This window comes from Plodia interpunctella, chromosome 14, assembly GCF_027563975.2.
Source record: "Plodia interpunctella isolate USDA-ARS_2022_Savannah chromosome 14, ilPloInte3.2, whole genome shotgun sequence".
Classification (NCBI taxonomy): domain Eukaryota; kingdom Metazoa; phylum Arthropoda; class Insecta; order Lepidoptera; family Pyralidae; genus Plodia; species Plodia interpunctella.
This window is the reverse complement of record NC_071307.1, coordinates 823,279-836,533: the sequence shown is the minus strand read 5'-3', so window position 1 is coordinate 836,533 and position 13,255 is coordinate 823,279. Positions and strand designations below refer to the sequence as shown.

Here is a 13,255-nt window from a genome sequence, read left to right as displayed (position 1 = left end):
TACTCATTAAAACTCAATTTACTTGGTAAAACATAGTCGTTGAAAGAAATGTGTTCACTTATGCCTCACAATTGCTCACTATCGCCATCTATATTCGGAATTAGTAAACAAGAATATAGGTGCATGTTTTTTTTACGGTAGGCCAACAGAACTATCGTCATCACAATGACATATATTCGAACAGCAAAAATTGAACTCTAAACGTATCATCAGAAGATTCAAGATACCTTTGCCGTCCCACAAAGTTGGTAAACGCCAGCGTTTAATTGGCACAAATCTATTGCAGACAATAAGGGCCTGTGCGTTGACTCGTGTATTAGACAATGCGTATGCGCCGCGGCCACTTACTCCATAGACGACTCGGCGGCAGCCCTAGCACCCTTGACGCCCAAGAACGGTACGGCATCTTGGCGATAGGGTTGGCAAAAGAGGGCATTACGGCCACTAGATGTCGCTTTGGCTAGGCTTTCTGTCTGTTTTTAATATAGCTTCTCTTTTCTAGCCGCTATTGGTGGATTAATATGGATGCCCTCATTCGTAGTGGTAGAATCATAGAATTATACAATATAAATATTTTGTCTCTTATTTTTAAATAATTACGCGCGTTGCAATTTCATAACTTTTTTATGTCTTTGATTGATTTTATTTATAGTTATTTCAGTTTTGATTCTACCACTACACAATAAATTCGATTTTTGCCGTCTTAACACAGATGAGATAAATATACAAAGTCTAAGCTTCATACAATCGTGCTATTATTACATTATTTTTTACTTTATAATATTGATAATTGATATGAATTGCATTGCAGTAAGGTAGTATAAATATATCAAACTGTCATAAGTAGTTCTATTCTATGAGGCTTTAAAACTCACATATGATCCTCTCTCTCCATCTCATATGATTGAAGGGTATCTCGCTTATGTTCTCTTTCTTCGGTGGAGCTTAAAGCTTATTGTTAACAATTAATGAAATGTCATTGTATAATACCCCTGGCTAGTTCAATCACAGTTTCCGATATGTTTTAAAATAATATTATAATGTTTTGTACAATTCACGACATTTATGTTTAATTTTTTACATGCTCAAAATATGAAATAAAACATATCAAAGTTCTTCAACTAAACTGACGTAAACTGTATGTTAATTTGTGTCTTCTTCGAACATTTAAATATGTATTTAAAAATGTAACTTCATTGTTATATTTCTTCTTTTTCTTTATATTTTATACATTTTTTTTCTGTTATGGATAACTTTTAATTGTTCATTATAAGTATACATTTTCTTTAATGTATGGCAAATAACGTTTATTCTTTTCATTCTAAATGTGAGCGGAACTTATTATTTATTTATGTGTATTTCAGTCTTTGCATAGTTTATATTTATTATGTACAAGACGAGTAAAGGTTTCCTTGATTTTTGATAATAAATATTGCCTACACATATAGACATATTTTCTAATATATTTTCAACTCGCAACGATGTTTGTCTATGTTCAGTATCGTATGCTGCTTTTGGTGCATGTCTAATTAATGATGTTAACGCTTTTGCAATATTTATTTTTCAGTAAATGAAATTCTTGTTTAATAAAATTTATGTAAATTTTATGCTGCTTGTCATGGTTGCAATATACGAATTAACAGTTACATATTATGTATAAGTATGGATAAAAAAGATGAAAGCGTTTTGTTATTTAAAAAACATTGGAAAAATGATGCACAGCTATCAAAAAGTAATTTTTGTCTTTAGTAGCCCTGTAATAGCTTCGATTGAAGTATCCTTGCAAACATAGCTTATTGCATTTTAAGTATCATTATAATGAAAACGCATAATCATATATCCATTCACAGTCAGCATAGATTTGCATGTGTTAGGTTGATCGTAATTTATTACACTATATATATAGGGACATATTTCGTCAGTTTATGTTCATTTTCTTTGATAAATATGATTATTATGTCGTAAAAAATAATAGTAAACAAACTTTGCTCTTCCTAGATTTTAAGGCTTTATTAATGAAATAATGAACTTAATTTGTAAATTTCAATGTGATATTGAAATAATAATTAGCCACACTTACAAAACAACCAGTATGCCTCACTCATCACGGCTATAAGTTTAATTGGTGTTGGTATTGCATTGATGCGTGTGGATGTATTAGATATTACATTCACAATATAATCATAAGTGTTAACAAAATATGGCAAATATTAATTCAGAATCGGTGCTATTTTTATTATTATTTTAAAACAAAACATATACTCAAACATAGTTGCCATTGTCCAACAAAGATAAATTATCTAAAGATGTATAACACCTATTGTCAGTCTGTTATGAATTTGCCATATTTGATTCCAGACATTAAAACAGTGATTATTTTAGGGCGAAGATGTGTAAACATACAATATTCGAATTTAATAACAATCTATTATAACCGTGTAATATTTCAATAAATTAACACCAATATTCAATAGCTATTGGTAGAATGTTGTTAGTAAAAAATTAAAATATGTTTTATTTATACATATTCGCTCTACCTTCATGTAACCTTACATACATCCATGCACCGGGTGACGCTTGGTGCTCCGTGTTTTACGTGTCGCTTCTCATTGTCTTTCGCAGCCGAAAACCAACCACCGAATTCATTAAGTAGCGATAAACGAGAAACTACCAGAATTATAAAACACCACCGAACTGTCTCCCTGCCGACGGGCTGCTCCTTGTTTCAAGAACCTCTCAAGATAGTACACGAAAGGACTCGATCCGCGCCGCTAACTGGTGACGAAGTCGATAGAATCACAATAGAGAAAATTGTGACCCATTCGTCTTGTAAAGCGGTTAATGGCATGGATTGTCTGCCGAAGAAGGCCCAGTGGTCGCGAAGGGCGTCCACTGGGACTCGACTGTCGAAACTTTCGCCGGCCCATACTAAGAGTACGTATTCATCAACATCGGCTTCCTAACGCACATTTACATAGCACATCATTAATATGTACTTTAACTATGGAGTGCAACGGGGACTAAGCTCTATAAAGAAATAAGTACATTTTGAAAATTATAAGATTATTTTATTACTTTAGAAACAATTTTGAAGTGTATACGAACTGTTTTATATAAAGCTTAGACTCTGTTGTTAATCCTGAGACGTGGCGTTGGTTTTTTAATTTTGCGTTCGGATATTTCACGCGAAGTTACGAATTCCAATGTTTTTGTTTGCTTGTGAGTTTGCACGTGTTTGATATTGTTTGCTTATGTGTACATATGTATTATGTTATTTATGTAATCACGCCTTTTAGTTAAGATTTATTTATGCTTCGCCTTAATTTCTAGCCGCATGTTAACAATGATTTTTGTTAAAACATTCATAAGTTTATCGAACTATTTGAAATTAGTATAGCTAATGTCAGATAGTTCTTTTTTTATTTTATTATACATACAAATGTATATTTACAAGTTATTGTTAGCGACACAATTCACGTCTTAGACTTGATCCCTTTCAGACTGTGTACGATAACGTGTTGTCAACAAACTTACGTACATATTATATTTATCTCGCCAGTGGCGCCGCCTAATGAGCAAAGAGACGATAGCCTTCATGAAAATAATTAAAATTGCATTCGAAAAAGTGATATTGTTGTAAAAGAATCCATTATTTCGAATGCCGTTCAAATTACCATTAAATTATTTTCGGCCAGTGACAACGCGTGCGCAGTTTGGAAGGGAACTTTAGCGTTTGCTTACACGAAAAATTTGTTGCCAGACTCGGGCCCGCGCAGTCGCTGTGAGAGTATGCCCTCCGCTTCACGAGCTTCATCCTTCGAAGTCGAGAAACCCCTCAGGCATGACCATGTTGACGGTAAGTCCTGTTTTTGTGTTTCGAATATTTATGCCAAGAACTTGAGTCCACATAGTGTTTTGTGCACAGTTTTTCATGTCTTTTCTATAGTTAAACTGATGCTGTAACACTTTCAATCTGTTTTCGATTAAACAAGGTTATAAGTGTTATTATCGTAATCGTTATTATCGTTACACCCAAAGAAGTTTTACAGAAATAATTTTGTACACACGAAACACAAAAGGAGAAACGTGGCCAGCAGTGGCAGCGTGCTAGTGAATGCTCATGTGAATGTTCTGCCGGCTTTTACCAATACAGCCTATCGCGATCTCACTGAGAGAGAAAGAGAGAGAGAGAGAGTAGCTATGATAATGCTAAGAAATTGATAAAAAAATGTAGTGATGGTGCTAGTCGTATTTTTTTTTATTTTACTCACACCGTACAAAAGTGTAGTTCGTTGACACAAATTTATTTTAGATTGGTGATTGGTGGTTATATCGCAACGAGCAGATGAGCTGTTTAGTGAGAGTACTAGTGTCAAACTATTGAACCTTAACAATTTTTATAATTGCACAACGCCATCTATTGGCTTGGTTCTTGGTTTAATATAAAAAAAAAAAAATTAAAAATATATATTTTTTATTATTTTTAATATTAAATCAATAACACGTCAATTTATGGCAATTACATTTCAATTTATGGAATAAATAATTGATTATTTATGTTAGTTAATAATTAGTTAAATGTATATGTTTCTAGTTAAAGAATATTTTTTTTTAATGTTGCAAGAAATAAACTAAGTAGTAGCTGTTATTTTGTTGAAATGTTGTAAATTAAAAGTATATTGTGATCTCAAGGAAATGTAGGCGTAATACGGTAAGTAATTGATTATATATATAAATATTAGGTAAAATGCGTTTGTTCGTTTTTATTATTTTACAAATCGTTACAAATTTGAAAAATTAAAAAAAGAAGCACTTTTAGTCACACCGACAGACAGACAGTGTCGCACGCAAACGCAACGTACTGCGTCCGCGACACATCCTGTGTGATGTGAACCTACAAATATAGCATACAAATTTAAATTTTACAAGTCATGACGTTCTGTATCCGGTATGTGACACTTTAACGAATGGAAAGTAAATTATATATATGTAACATTAGGATGTATGGGACATCATAAAGGAAACGTGACTTAAACTTCACATTTACAGACCGTTTAAACCTTCCTTTGAGGCACACTTTTATTCACTTCAACATTATTATATACATTTCTACATTCTAAAGTTCTAGATTTCGATTGATCTCACTGTGAAGCCGCGGGACGCAGAAAACGGAAGCGTAACGAAAGGCCTGGAAGGGCTTTCGCCAGCTCTAATCTAGTCAGTCAGTTCAAGCGTCTAATTTCCCTTGTTGGTTGACATTTGGTTAGGATTTAGTACTCAATCTGAATAGACAGCAGTTACACTAGATCGCTTTAAAACTAAAATCTCATTATGCCTATCTTTCCCTAAAGGTAATTTTCTTAGAGAAGTGTGTTAGAGATTTTTTTACTAGCGATTGAGATGAAAGGTGTGAAAGAATTACTTTTAAATTTGCACCTCTCATACACATTCATTTTTCAGGGTCCACCCAGCGACATGGCAAAGGATATTTGAGTACCAGGCGTCGCAATAGTCTCATGTCAATTGATTCTGTATTAAATGTGCTAGGGTCTATGCGACGCGAGACTAGAGGAAACATTTACACTACTATGGTACCTAAACTTAATAGAAATTGCGGTACTAAAAATAATATACATAAGTCGGAGATGCACCGCGGGTTTACAAGAAATATGGTGCCTGGAACGTCTCAATGCGCCCAGTATAGACGAATAGACAAAGTAACAAATGCCACACAAGCTAATTGTGACTTTTACAGACATAGAATAAATAAAAAAAATACAAATACTGAATCGGATATCGAGCAAGATGTACAGTTCAGTATGATGTTGATTCCGATGTTTAAAAAATTAAATTATGAACAGAAACATTACGCTAAAGTGGAAATTTTGAATGTCATGAATAAAGCTAAGAATTTACATCGAAATGGTGGTGGAAAATCGTCTTTTTCTAATACTGTTACATTGAAATCTAATGAATTATCATCTTGTATTGTTGGCCAAGACATGTCTAGACGCTCGTCTGTAGGTGAATACGTAAATTTGTCTAGTATAAACACTTCAATTTCGGAATCTTTAAATTTAAATACAGTGAATTTTGATGATTATTGTGATGTTTTTCAACGTAATTTTTCTTTGTAATTTGTTATTAATTTATGTGCATTTATAATTTATTTAAATAAAATGTTAAAAGATTTGCATTCAGGGTTTTTCTTTTTCTAAAACCACATACATATTAATGTAAACATAGTTATATTTTATCAAGGATAGCTTGAGCCGGTAAATGACTACTGATCAAAATATTTTGATAGGTATTTACAGTTCTCACAAAGTTTCTTTGCATTGGATTATTACTCATAAATCATTAACATAGAATATGTTTCCTATCTCTCTAAATGCGAGGAAATACACGTAAGTACTACTTATTTGTATTTCCGTAAGTAGGCACTTGAAGTAAACATGTTTTTGTTTAACAATATCTCAGATGATGGGCATTGAAAATGATAAGAGAGTGCAATTAATTAGTTTGTTAATAGAAATTACGGTTTTCCTCCGACATATTGCTTTGCCTTATGCCTATAATAGACTGAGGTTCACAAGAGCGCTCGCGTCGTTTATAAACATTATTTTCGTCACGTGACTTGCTACTTAAGTAGGGTAACCACGCTGTGTGCACATTCCGGAATTTTCTCATTACATGTTTTCTCTAATTAAGTAAATTTTATACGCCGTAACTGCAGGTGTTTTTTGTTATCAGTTGTTTTGTTGAATAAAAAATAGTTTGCATCAACGTTATAACTACTCAAACGTCGAGAGGTACATTAATATTTAGCTAAATGTCGAGAGGTACATGACAAACAATATATAATTATCCTAATAAAATATAAAATATATTTTTTTCATTTAATTAACAAATTAAATCCTAACTAGTATAGTACGAGGGCTGCTATTTATGTATCCGGAATAACAAAATTAAACAAACATATATTATTACATATGGTTTTATTGTTTCTCGAAGTATTCTCCGCGATGATCTATGCACTTCTGCATACGATGAAACCAATTTTCAAAGCACTTTTTCCATTCTGATTGAGGTATGTCCAAAACGTGTGTTTTGAACGCATCAACGGCCTCTTCGCGGCTCGAAAAACGTTGACCACGTAATTTATTTTTAATGTTTGGAAATAAATAAAAATCATTGGGTGCCAGGTCGGGGCTGTACGGCGGATGACCCGTCAATTCAATCTTTTGACCCTCCAAAAAATTATTTGTTTCAGCCGACTTGTGGCAGCTAGCATTGTCGTGATGAAGTATGATTCTGCGTTGTGGGTTGTTCTTTCGTATTTTTTCAAAGACTTCTGGCAAACAAATGGTGGTGTACCATTCAGAATTAACCGTCCTACTATTCTCTAGTGGCACTGTAGCTACATGTCCGTTGATACCAAAAAAACAAGCGACCATTTGCTTTAAAGTGCTTCTCGCACGAACAACTTTTGTTGGATTCGGTTCATCTTGAAAGACCCACACCGTTGACTGCTGTTTAGTTTCAGGGTCATAAGCATAGATCCAGGTTTCGTCACCTGTGTAGATATTATAAACAGCTTTTGACGTGCCACGGTTGTATTTTTTTATCATTTTCTTACACCAGTCGACACGAGCCTGTTTTTGATCTACGCTCAAGTTGTGCGGAATCCAACGCGAACAAATTTTTTTAACAATTAAATGTTCGTGTAATATCGCGTGTATACTCGTCATACTAATGCCCAGAGACGCCTCTATCTCGCGGTATGTAACATGACGATCTTGCATTACTAATTGTCGCACAGCATCAATATTTTGTTGTACCACTACCGATTTAGGACGACCCTCCTTAATTTCATCCGTGAGCATAGACCGTCCACGTTGAAATTCCTTAAACCAATAATTCGATGGTGCTTCATCTCCAAAAGTTAAAATCAGTTGTTCGATGCACTGTTTTTGAGTTAATCCACGCCGAAAATCATAATAAATCATCGCGCGAAAATGTTCACGAGTTAAATCCATGGCAATGAAGACAAGCTATTTTCAAAATTGGCGCCAATTGAAAAAAACAAATGACAGGGACATGAAAAATATTTATTCTCTAGCCGAAGAGTTCTATTTTCAAATGTTGTAATTACTTTTTAAATATTCTAGAATTATTGGCCAGTTCCGGATACATAAATAGCAGCCCTCGTAAATGCGTAATTATGCTTGTTAGTTATGTCTTCACGTTATATCAATTCAACTAGATTTATTGATTTTTTGCGGACTTAGGGTATGTTTTATTCCAGAGAAATTTCCGGATCAAAAGTTAGTTACACATATGGAATACTAAAAAACATTTTTTTCACATTGTGTGATTTTAGCAAAGGGAAATGTGGAAGTTGTGCTTTCGGCTATCAATAGTAAAACACGATATCGGCTATCGCTTATCTAAGTCAGATTGAAATATTTTTTGACGTCATTGAGTGGTGTTGTATATCATCCAAAATTTCATTAAACATTTTCAATTTTATGAATAGTCTCAAACATATATATATTTTTTGTTTTTGTTAGCTGTTTGAGTCCCACTGCTGGGCAAAAGCCTCCCCTAACTACTTCCACGCATCCTTTTGTGTTCTCTTGCCATTCTTTGTCGAACTCAAATATCATGTGTTAACTTAATCTCGGATCCTTCTAACCAACATATTTTTACTCAGTCTTAAACACACTTTATCCTGTGTCATGTGAATTTATGTTTATGATTTTATACATATCTTTACAGAGAATATAATAGGTTAAACTTATGCTAAGCATTGTCTACCACTTCACCTTTAGGATAATGTGAGAATGTTATTGTAAATGCATACGCCTTCAGTGTACTATAAATATTAAAACAGTAGACAGTAAATATATTGAAAAACTAAATTAATCTAAATATTAAAATATTCATTGATATTTTTTGTTATTTGGGATTATTTTAAGTTATTATCATGTCGACTGGGCTAATTATATTAATGTAGACTTATCACTGATACGGATCTATTATTGTGTTGTAAATTATTGTTTTAATTCTTCATCAGGTTTGGAGACGTCACGTGATGAGCCGGACGCGATGGCGGAGTGGTGTCGCACGCCGCGAATACCGGAGGAGCCCGATTGCTGTGATATATCGAAGGACTTCCCTGGGTAAGGATCAGAACCAGTGTAAGGTTATCTGTGTTGTTTGTAGTTTCTTGACATGTGGCGACATCTACCGCGCCACATGCACAACGTCGGATATGTAAAAAGCCGACAAAAGCGCAACTAATAACAAGCCACACAAATGATCCACAATTCTACGAACAGATGACCTTAAAAATTTGACGTGAAGTGTCTGTAAAAGTCTAATTTACGAATAAATGCTTTGCGTTAACTTTGTAGTCCCGGTGTGTTGTGTTCTTCGCTTTAAAATAGCATCGGTGCATATTTTCTCTTGGATGAGTGACGACTCAGTGCAATAGGCAAAACCGCTAAGAAGTGTTTTTGTGAAGGCCCGTACACCGAATTCCTGTGCAGCACTATTGCCGCACGATTGTACGAAATTATTGTGATTTTGTGCACGTGCTGGATACGCATTCAGTAAATACGGCCCTTTAATTTTAGACATCTTTACATTGTTTTTAGTAAGATTAAAAGTTTTTCGAATTTGTCACGTATAATTATATTGACAGTACTTCAAACCGCACCGCTGCGTTAACGGGCGCCCTCCCCATCCAGCACTCCCGAACGTCGTCCCTAGGAGTGGAGGAAGAAGCCAGGGTGTGCGGGTACCTGCCCATGGCGCCCCACGAGGGGCTGGTCTCCGCCTCCAGCGGCTCCGTGTGCAGTGGGACCCCCTCCACGGACCCTAGGTTCAGGTGAGATGCAATGGAGGGGAGTCCATACATGTTTTTTTTTTGTAAAATTTTATTCTTGGAGTTTAATTCTATTTAGAAATGTCAGTGTAATGAATGCATATATCATATCATCACAAATGAAATGTAAACGTGCAGCGAGTACCAGCTGGAGCCGGCCACGTCGCACATAGTGGAGGGCGGACGGCCGCCGCGCGCGTACAGCGTGGGCTCGCGGCCGGCGCGCGCCGACCCGCCGCGACACCGCGCCTACAGCGTCGGCGCGCCCGCCGCCTCACCCGCCCGCCCGCACCCCGCCTCCGCGCCTCTCCTGCCTCTCCTGCCTCATCTGCCTCCTCTACCTCTCCTGCCTCGCGCCTCCGCCGAGGACCTCATGGAGCTCGACTTCTCAGCCAACTCTGCCAACTCCGCCAACTCTCAGCTGGCGAGGTCCAGCCTGGCTAGTCTGGCGTATACGCCTGTTGGACACAGGTCGGGGTCGCCGGCGACTAAGGTAAACTATCAGTTCACTTTGAATTTAAACACGAGTAAACGAAGGCCTTACTTACACCGTAACATTTATAACGATATTTTCTATGTCGTCAATGTTTTCACTTTTAGCTAGTTCATTGCTCTTTAGAGTAAACTGCAAAACGTAGATTTTTCTTCTCAACAGTTCCTACAAAAAAACTACTGATAGTATAGATGGCGTTAACATTGCTAAGAGGAAACAGCTAAAATTACATAAGAAATTAGATATTCACTTTCACCAATTTTCAAAATGAAGCTTCATACTACTAGCGATTATTTTATTAAATGCACAACAACCAATTAAAAATATATATATAATCTATTCTCATAAATAAACATTGATTGATTGATTACAATAACCCAGGTCGTGGTGGCCCGAACGCCCCCCACCACAATAGGCTTCATGGAACGGAGGCCGGTCGACGAATATGTCGACATGTCGCCTCGTAACGCCGGCTATGTGGAGATGCGGCCGGGCGACGCCCCCCGCTCGCCGCCCACCTTGCCCACGCTGCCCACGCCCACGCCCACGTTGCCCACGCCCACGCTGCCCACGCCCGACGGCTACGTCGAGATGAACTACACGAGGGCCCCCACGAGGCCCATCGCGATCAGCCAGCGGGCGCCGCCGCCGTCGTCCACGCAGACGACTCCAAGTGTTCCTAGCACGAGTAGTGGTGATATATCGTTTTGTTTCATTCTACAGGGTGGCCAACTTGGAGGTATGCAATTTTCTTTTTGCCGCCATTTTGTTTTGGCGGTAAAGATGCCAGTTGTTGCGTGAAAATTACCTTGTGTAGATACGCCAAATTTATTATGGAGCGTTTTACGATGGTAAAACGTGTGTTTTAATTATTAAAACGTTTTGCGAAACATTAAAAAGAATGTTTCCCGGTCGATTAATTTCGAGAAATGGTGACATGATCAGCTCTGACTTTTTTTTGTGGGGTTATCTAAAGGGACGTGTCTATGCTAACAGGCCAATGAACCTTCATCAATTAAAACGAAGTATTCGAGACACAGTCACTGAGAGAACGCAGGAAATGTGTGATAATGTTATGAAAAATGCGATGAGAAGGATTCGCATCTGCGGTGCTGCTAAAGGTGGACATTTGTCTGACATTGTTTCCCATGTTTAACTGCCGGCCCTGAATACTATATTTAACAAGGAATATTTGATATATTTTATATTACATAGAATAAAATTACAAAACTAAAGTGTATACCTGTTATTTGGCCACCCTGTACATTTGAATTTCTTTTCGCTGTCTCTTGTAAGCATGTCGCATCGGCTAAATTTGTGAGGACACACACACAACGCCACTAAATACCCATACTTCAACACTGGACGCAGGTTCGTTTAAAGAAGTTGAAGTTACTGGCGTAGTTGTAAATTAGTTAGTAATTAAGTGTTACAAAAACATATTTAAAACTAGTGGCTCGTACCGGCTTCATTCGGGTAAAAACTTAATAAATTACTACACGCAAACCTTCCTCAGAAATCACACTATTCATTGGTGAAAACCAAATGAAAACCCGTAAGGATAAATATTATGTAAGAAGTAAACTTTATTAACTCGTTTAATATATAAATAAATGAATGAAATACGACCTGAAAAAATCACTATTCTTAATTGGTATCCGTGCAGCGATGCCGCCGCCGCAGCCGTCCAGCAGCCGGCGGCCCGCGTCCCCCACCCGGCCGCGCAGCCCCCCGCACACGCCCCTCGGCTCGCAGACGCTGTTTCCACTGTCTCTGGAGTCCCCCGCCTCCCCCGTCTCGTCCGCAGACGTCGACGAGAAGGACATCTTTGACGAGGACATGCGTGAGTATTAACTTGATTTTTGGTCTCATGTTGGAATCCTACTCGTGCCACATGAGTTTGTATGCCAATCTGACTTATGTATTTCATCGACCACTTGCTTCCGGTGAAGGAAAAACTCATGAGGAAACTTGTACACTGATTGATTATTAGCTTGTGTGTGAAATTGAGAAGGCAATATCAAACAACTTCATTAATAGTGTGAAGAAAGTCGTTGTTTGTGTTCCATTCCACGTAACGAGCACAACCTATAGCCATGAGGAATACGACTATAAAGAAGACCGCAAATTCAAATTGAAATTCAAAATTCTTTATTCAATTTAGGATGATATACATCACTTAATGACGTCAAAAAATTATTTAAACTAAGTCTACTGCCGGCTTCCAAAGCGCAGGTGAAGAAGAAGCGGCGCAACAAACTTCACCGCAGCCTTTTCTCCAAGGACGTCAATTAACAAATATAAGCCTTATGCACGGTAAATGTTGAGAAAATAATTTTACATTTGTTATTTTTTACTATTTAAGAAGTATTTTAAAGGTAAGGTATAACTTTACCTTAGAAATATAAAAACATTTATAAATAAAAATACTTACCAAATGAAAATATAGGAAAGGATTTGACTAATTACTTAGTTAATTAATTACTCTCATAATTATGATACCTACATAAAAATATGTAAGGTTTTGATTGAAAAATAAATGATTAATAAGAATTGATCATTGTTTTATTCCCAAAACCAACATTTACCAGCCGTCAGTAGCAAAACCTAGCATATAATAAATTCTAATGGCAAAAGCCCGAAAAAATCGTCAATTATTTAAAAATCCTTACATTTACCAACCCATACGGGTAAATCCTAAGATTTTCTGAAAAAACCTAAGATTTACCTGTATACGGGCTTTTACAGTAACATATATATTATTTGGGCATACACAACAAGTTATAATCTTAAACATCAGTAAACAAAGTACATTATAAGCCAGGCTGATACCCGAAAAACGTGCACGAATCACATGACAACAATTGTGA

At 36.5% G+C, this 13,255-nt stretch overlaps 1 protein-coding gene across 5 annotated transcripts in view; it reads left to right on the top strand.

Annotated features, from left to right (window-relative positions):
* The window catches only part of chico, a 40,763-nt gene that overhangs the window by 22,622 nt on the left and 4,886 nt on the right, over positions 1 to 13,255 (top strand). For 2 of the 5 annotated variants that reach the window (XM_053755262.2, XM_053755261.2), the window contains exons 5-12: positions 287 to 397; positions 2,623 to 2,934; positions 3,761 to 3,856; positions 9,080 to 9,185; positions 9,710 to 9,895; positions 10,031 to 10,385; positions 10,767 to 11,079; positions 12,052 to 12,228. In XM_053755262.2, the coding sequence (XP_053611237.1) occupies positions 287 to 397; positions 2,623 to 2,934; positions 3,761 to 3,856; positions 9,080 to 9,185; positions 9,710 to 9,895; positions 10,031 to 10,385; positions 10,767 to 11,079; positions 12,052 to 12,228 (1,656 nt within the window). The remainder of the gene's footprint in view (positions 1 to 286; positions 398 to 2,622; positions 2,935 to 3,760; positions 3,857 to 9,079; positions 9,186 to 9,709; positions 9,896 to 10,030; positions 10,386 to 10,766; positions 11,080 to 12,051; positions 12,229 to 13,255) is intronic. The other 3 variants (XM_053755263.2, XM_053755264.2, XM_053755266.2) reach the window with 3 other exon arrangements.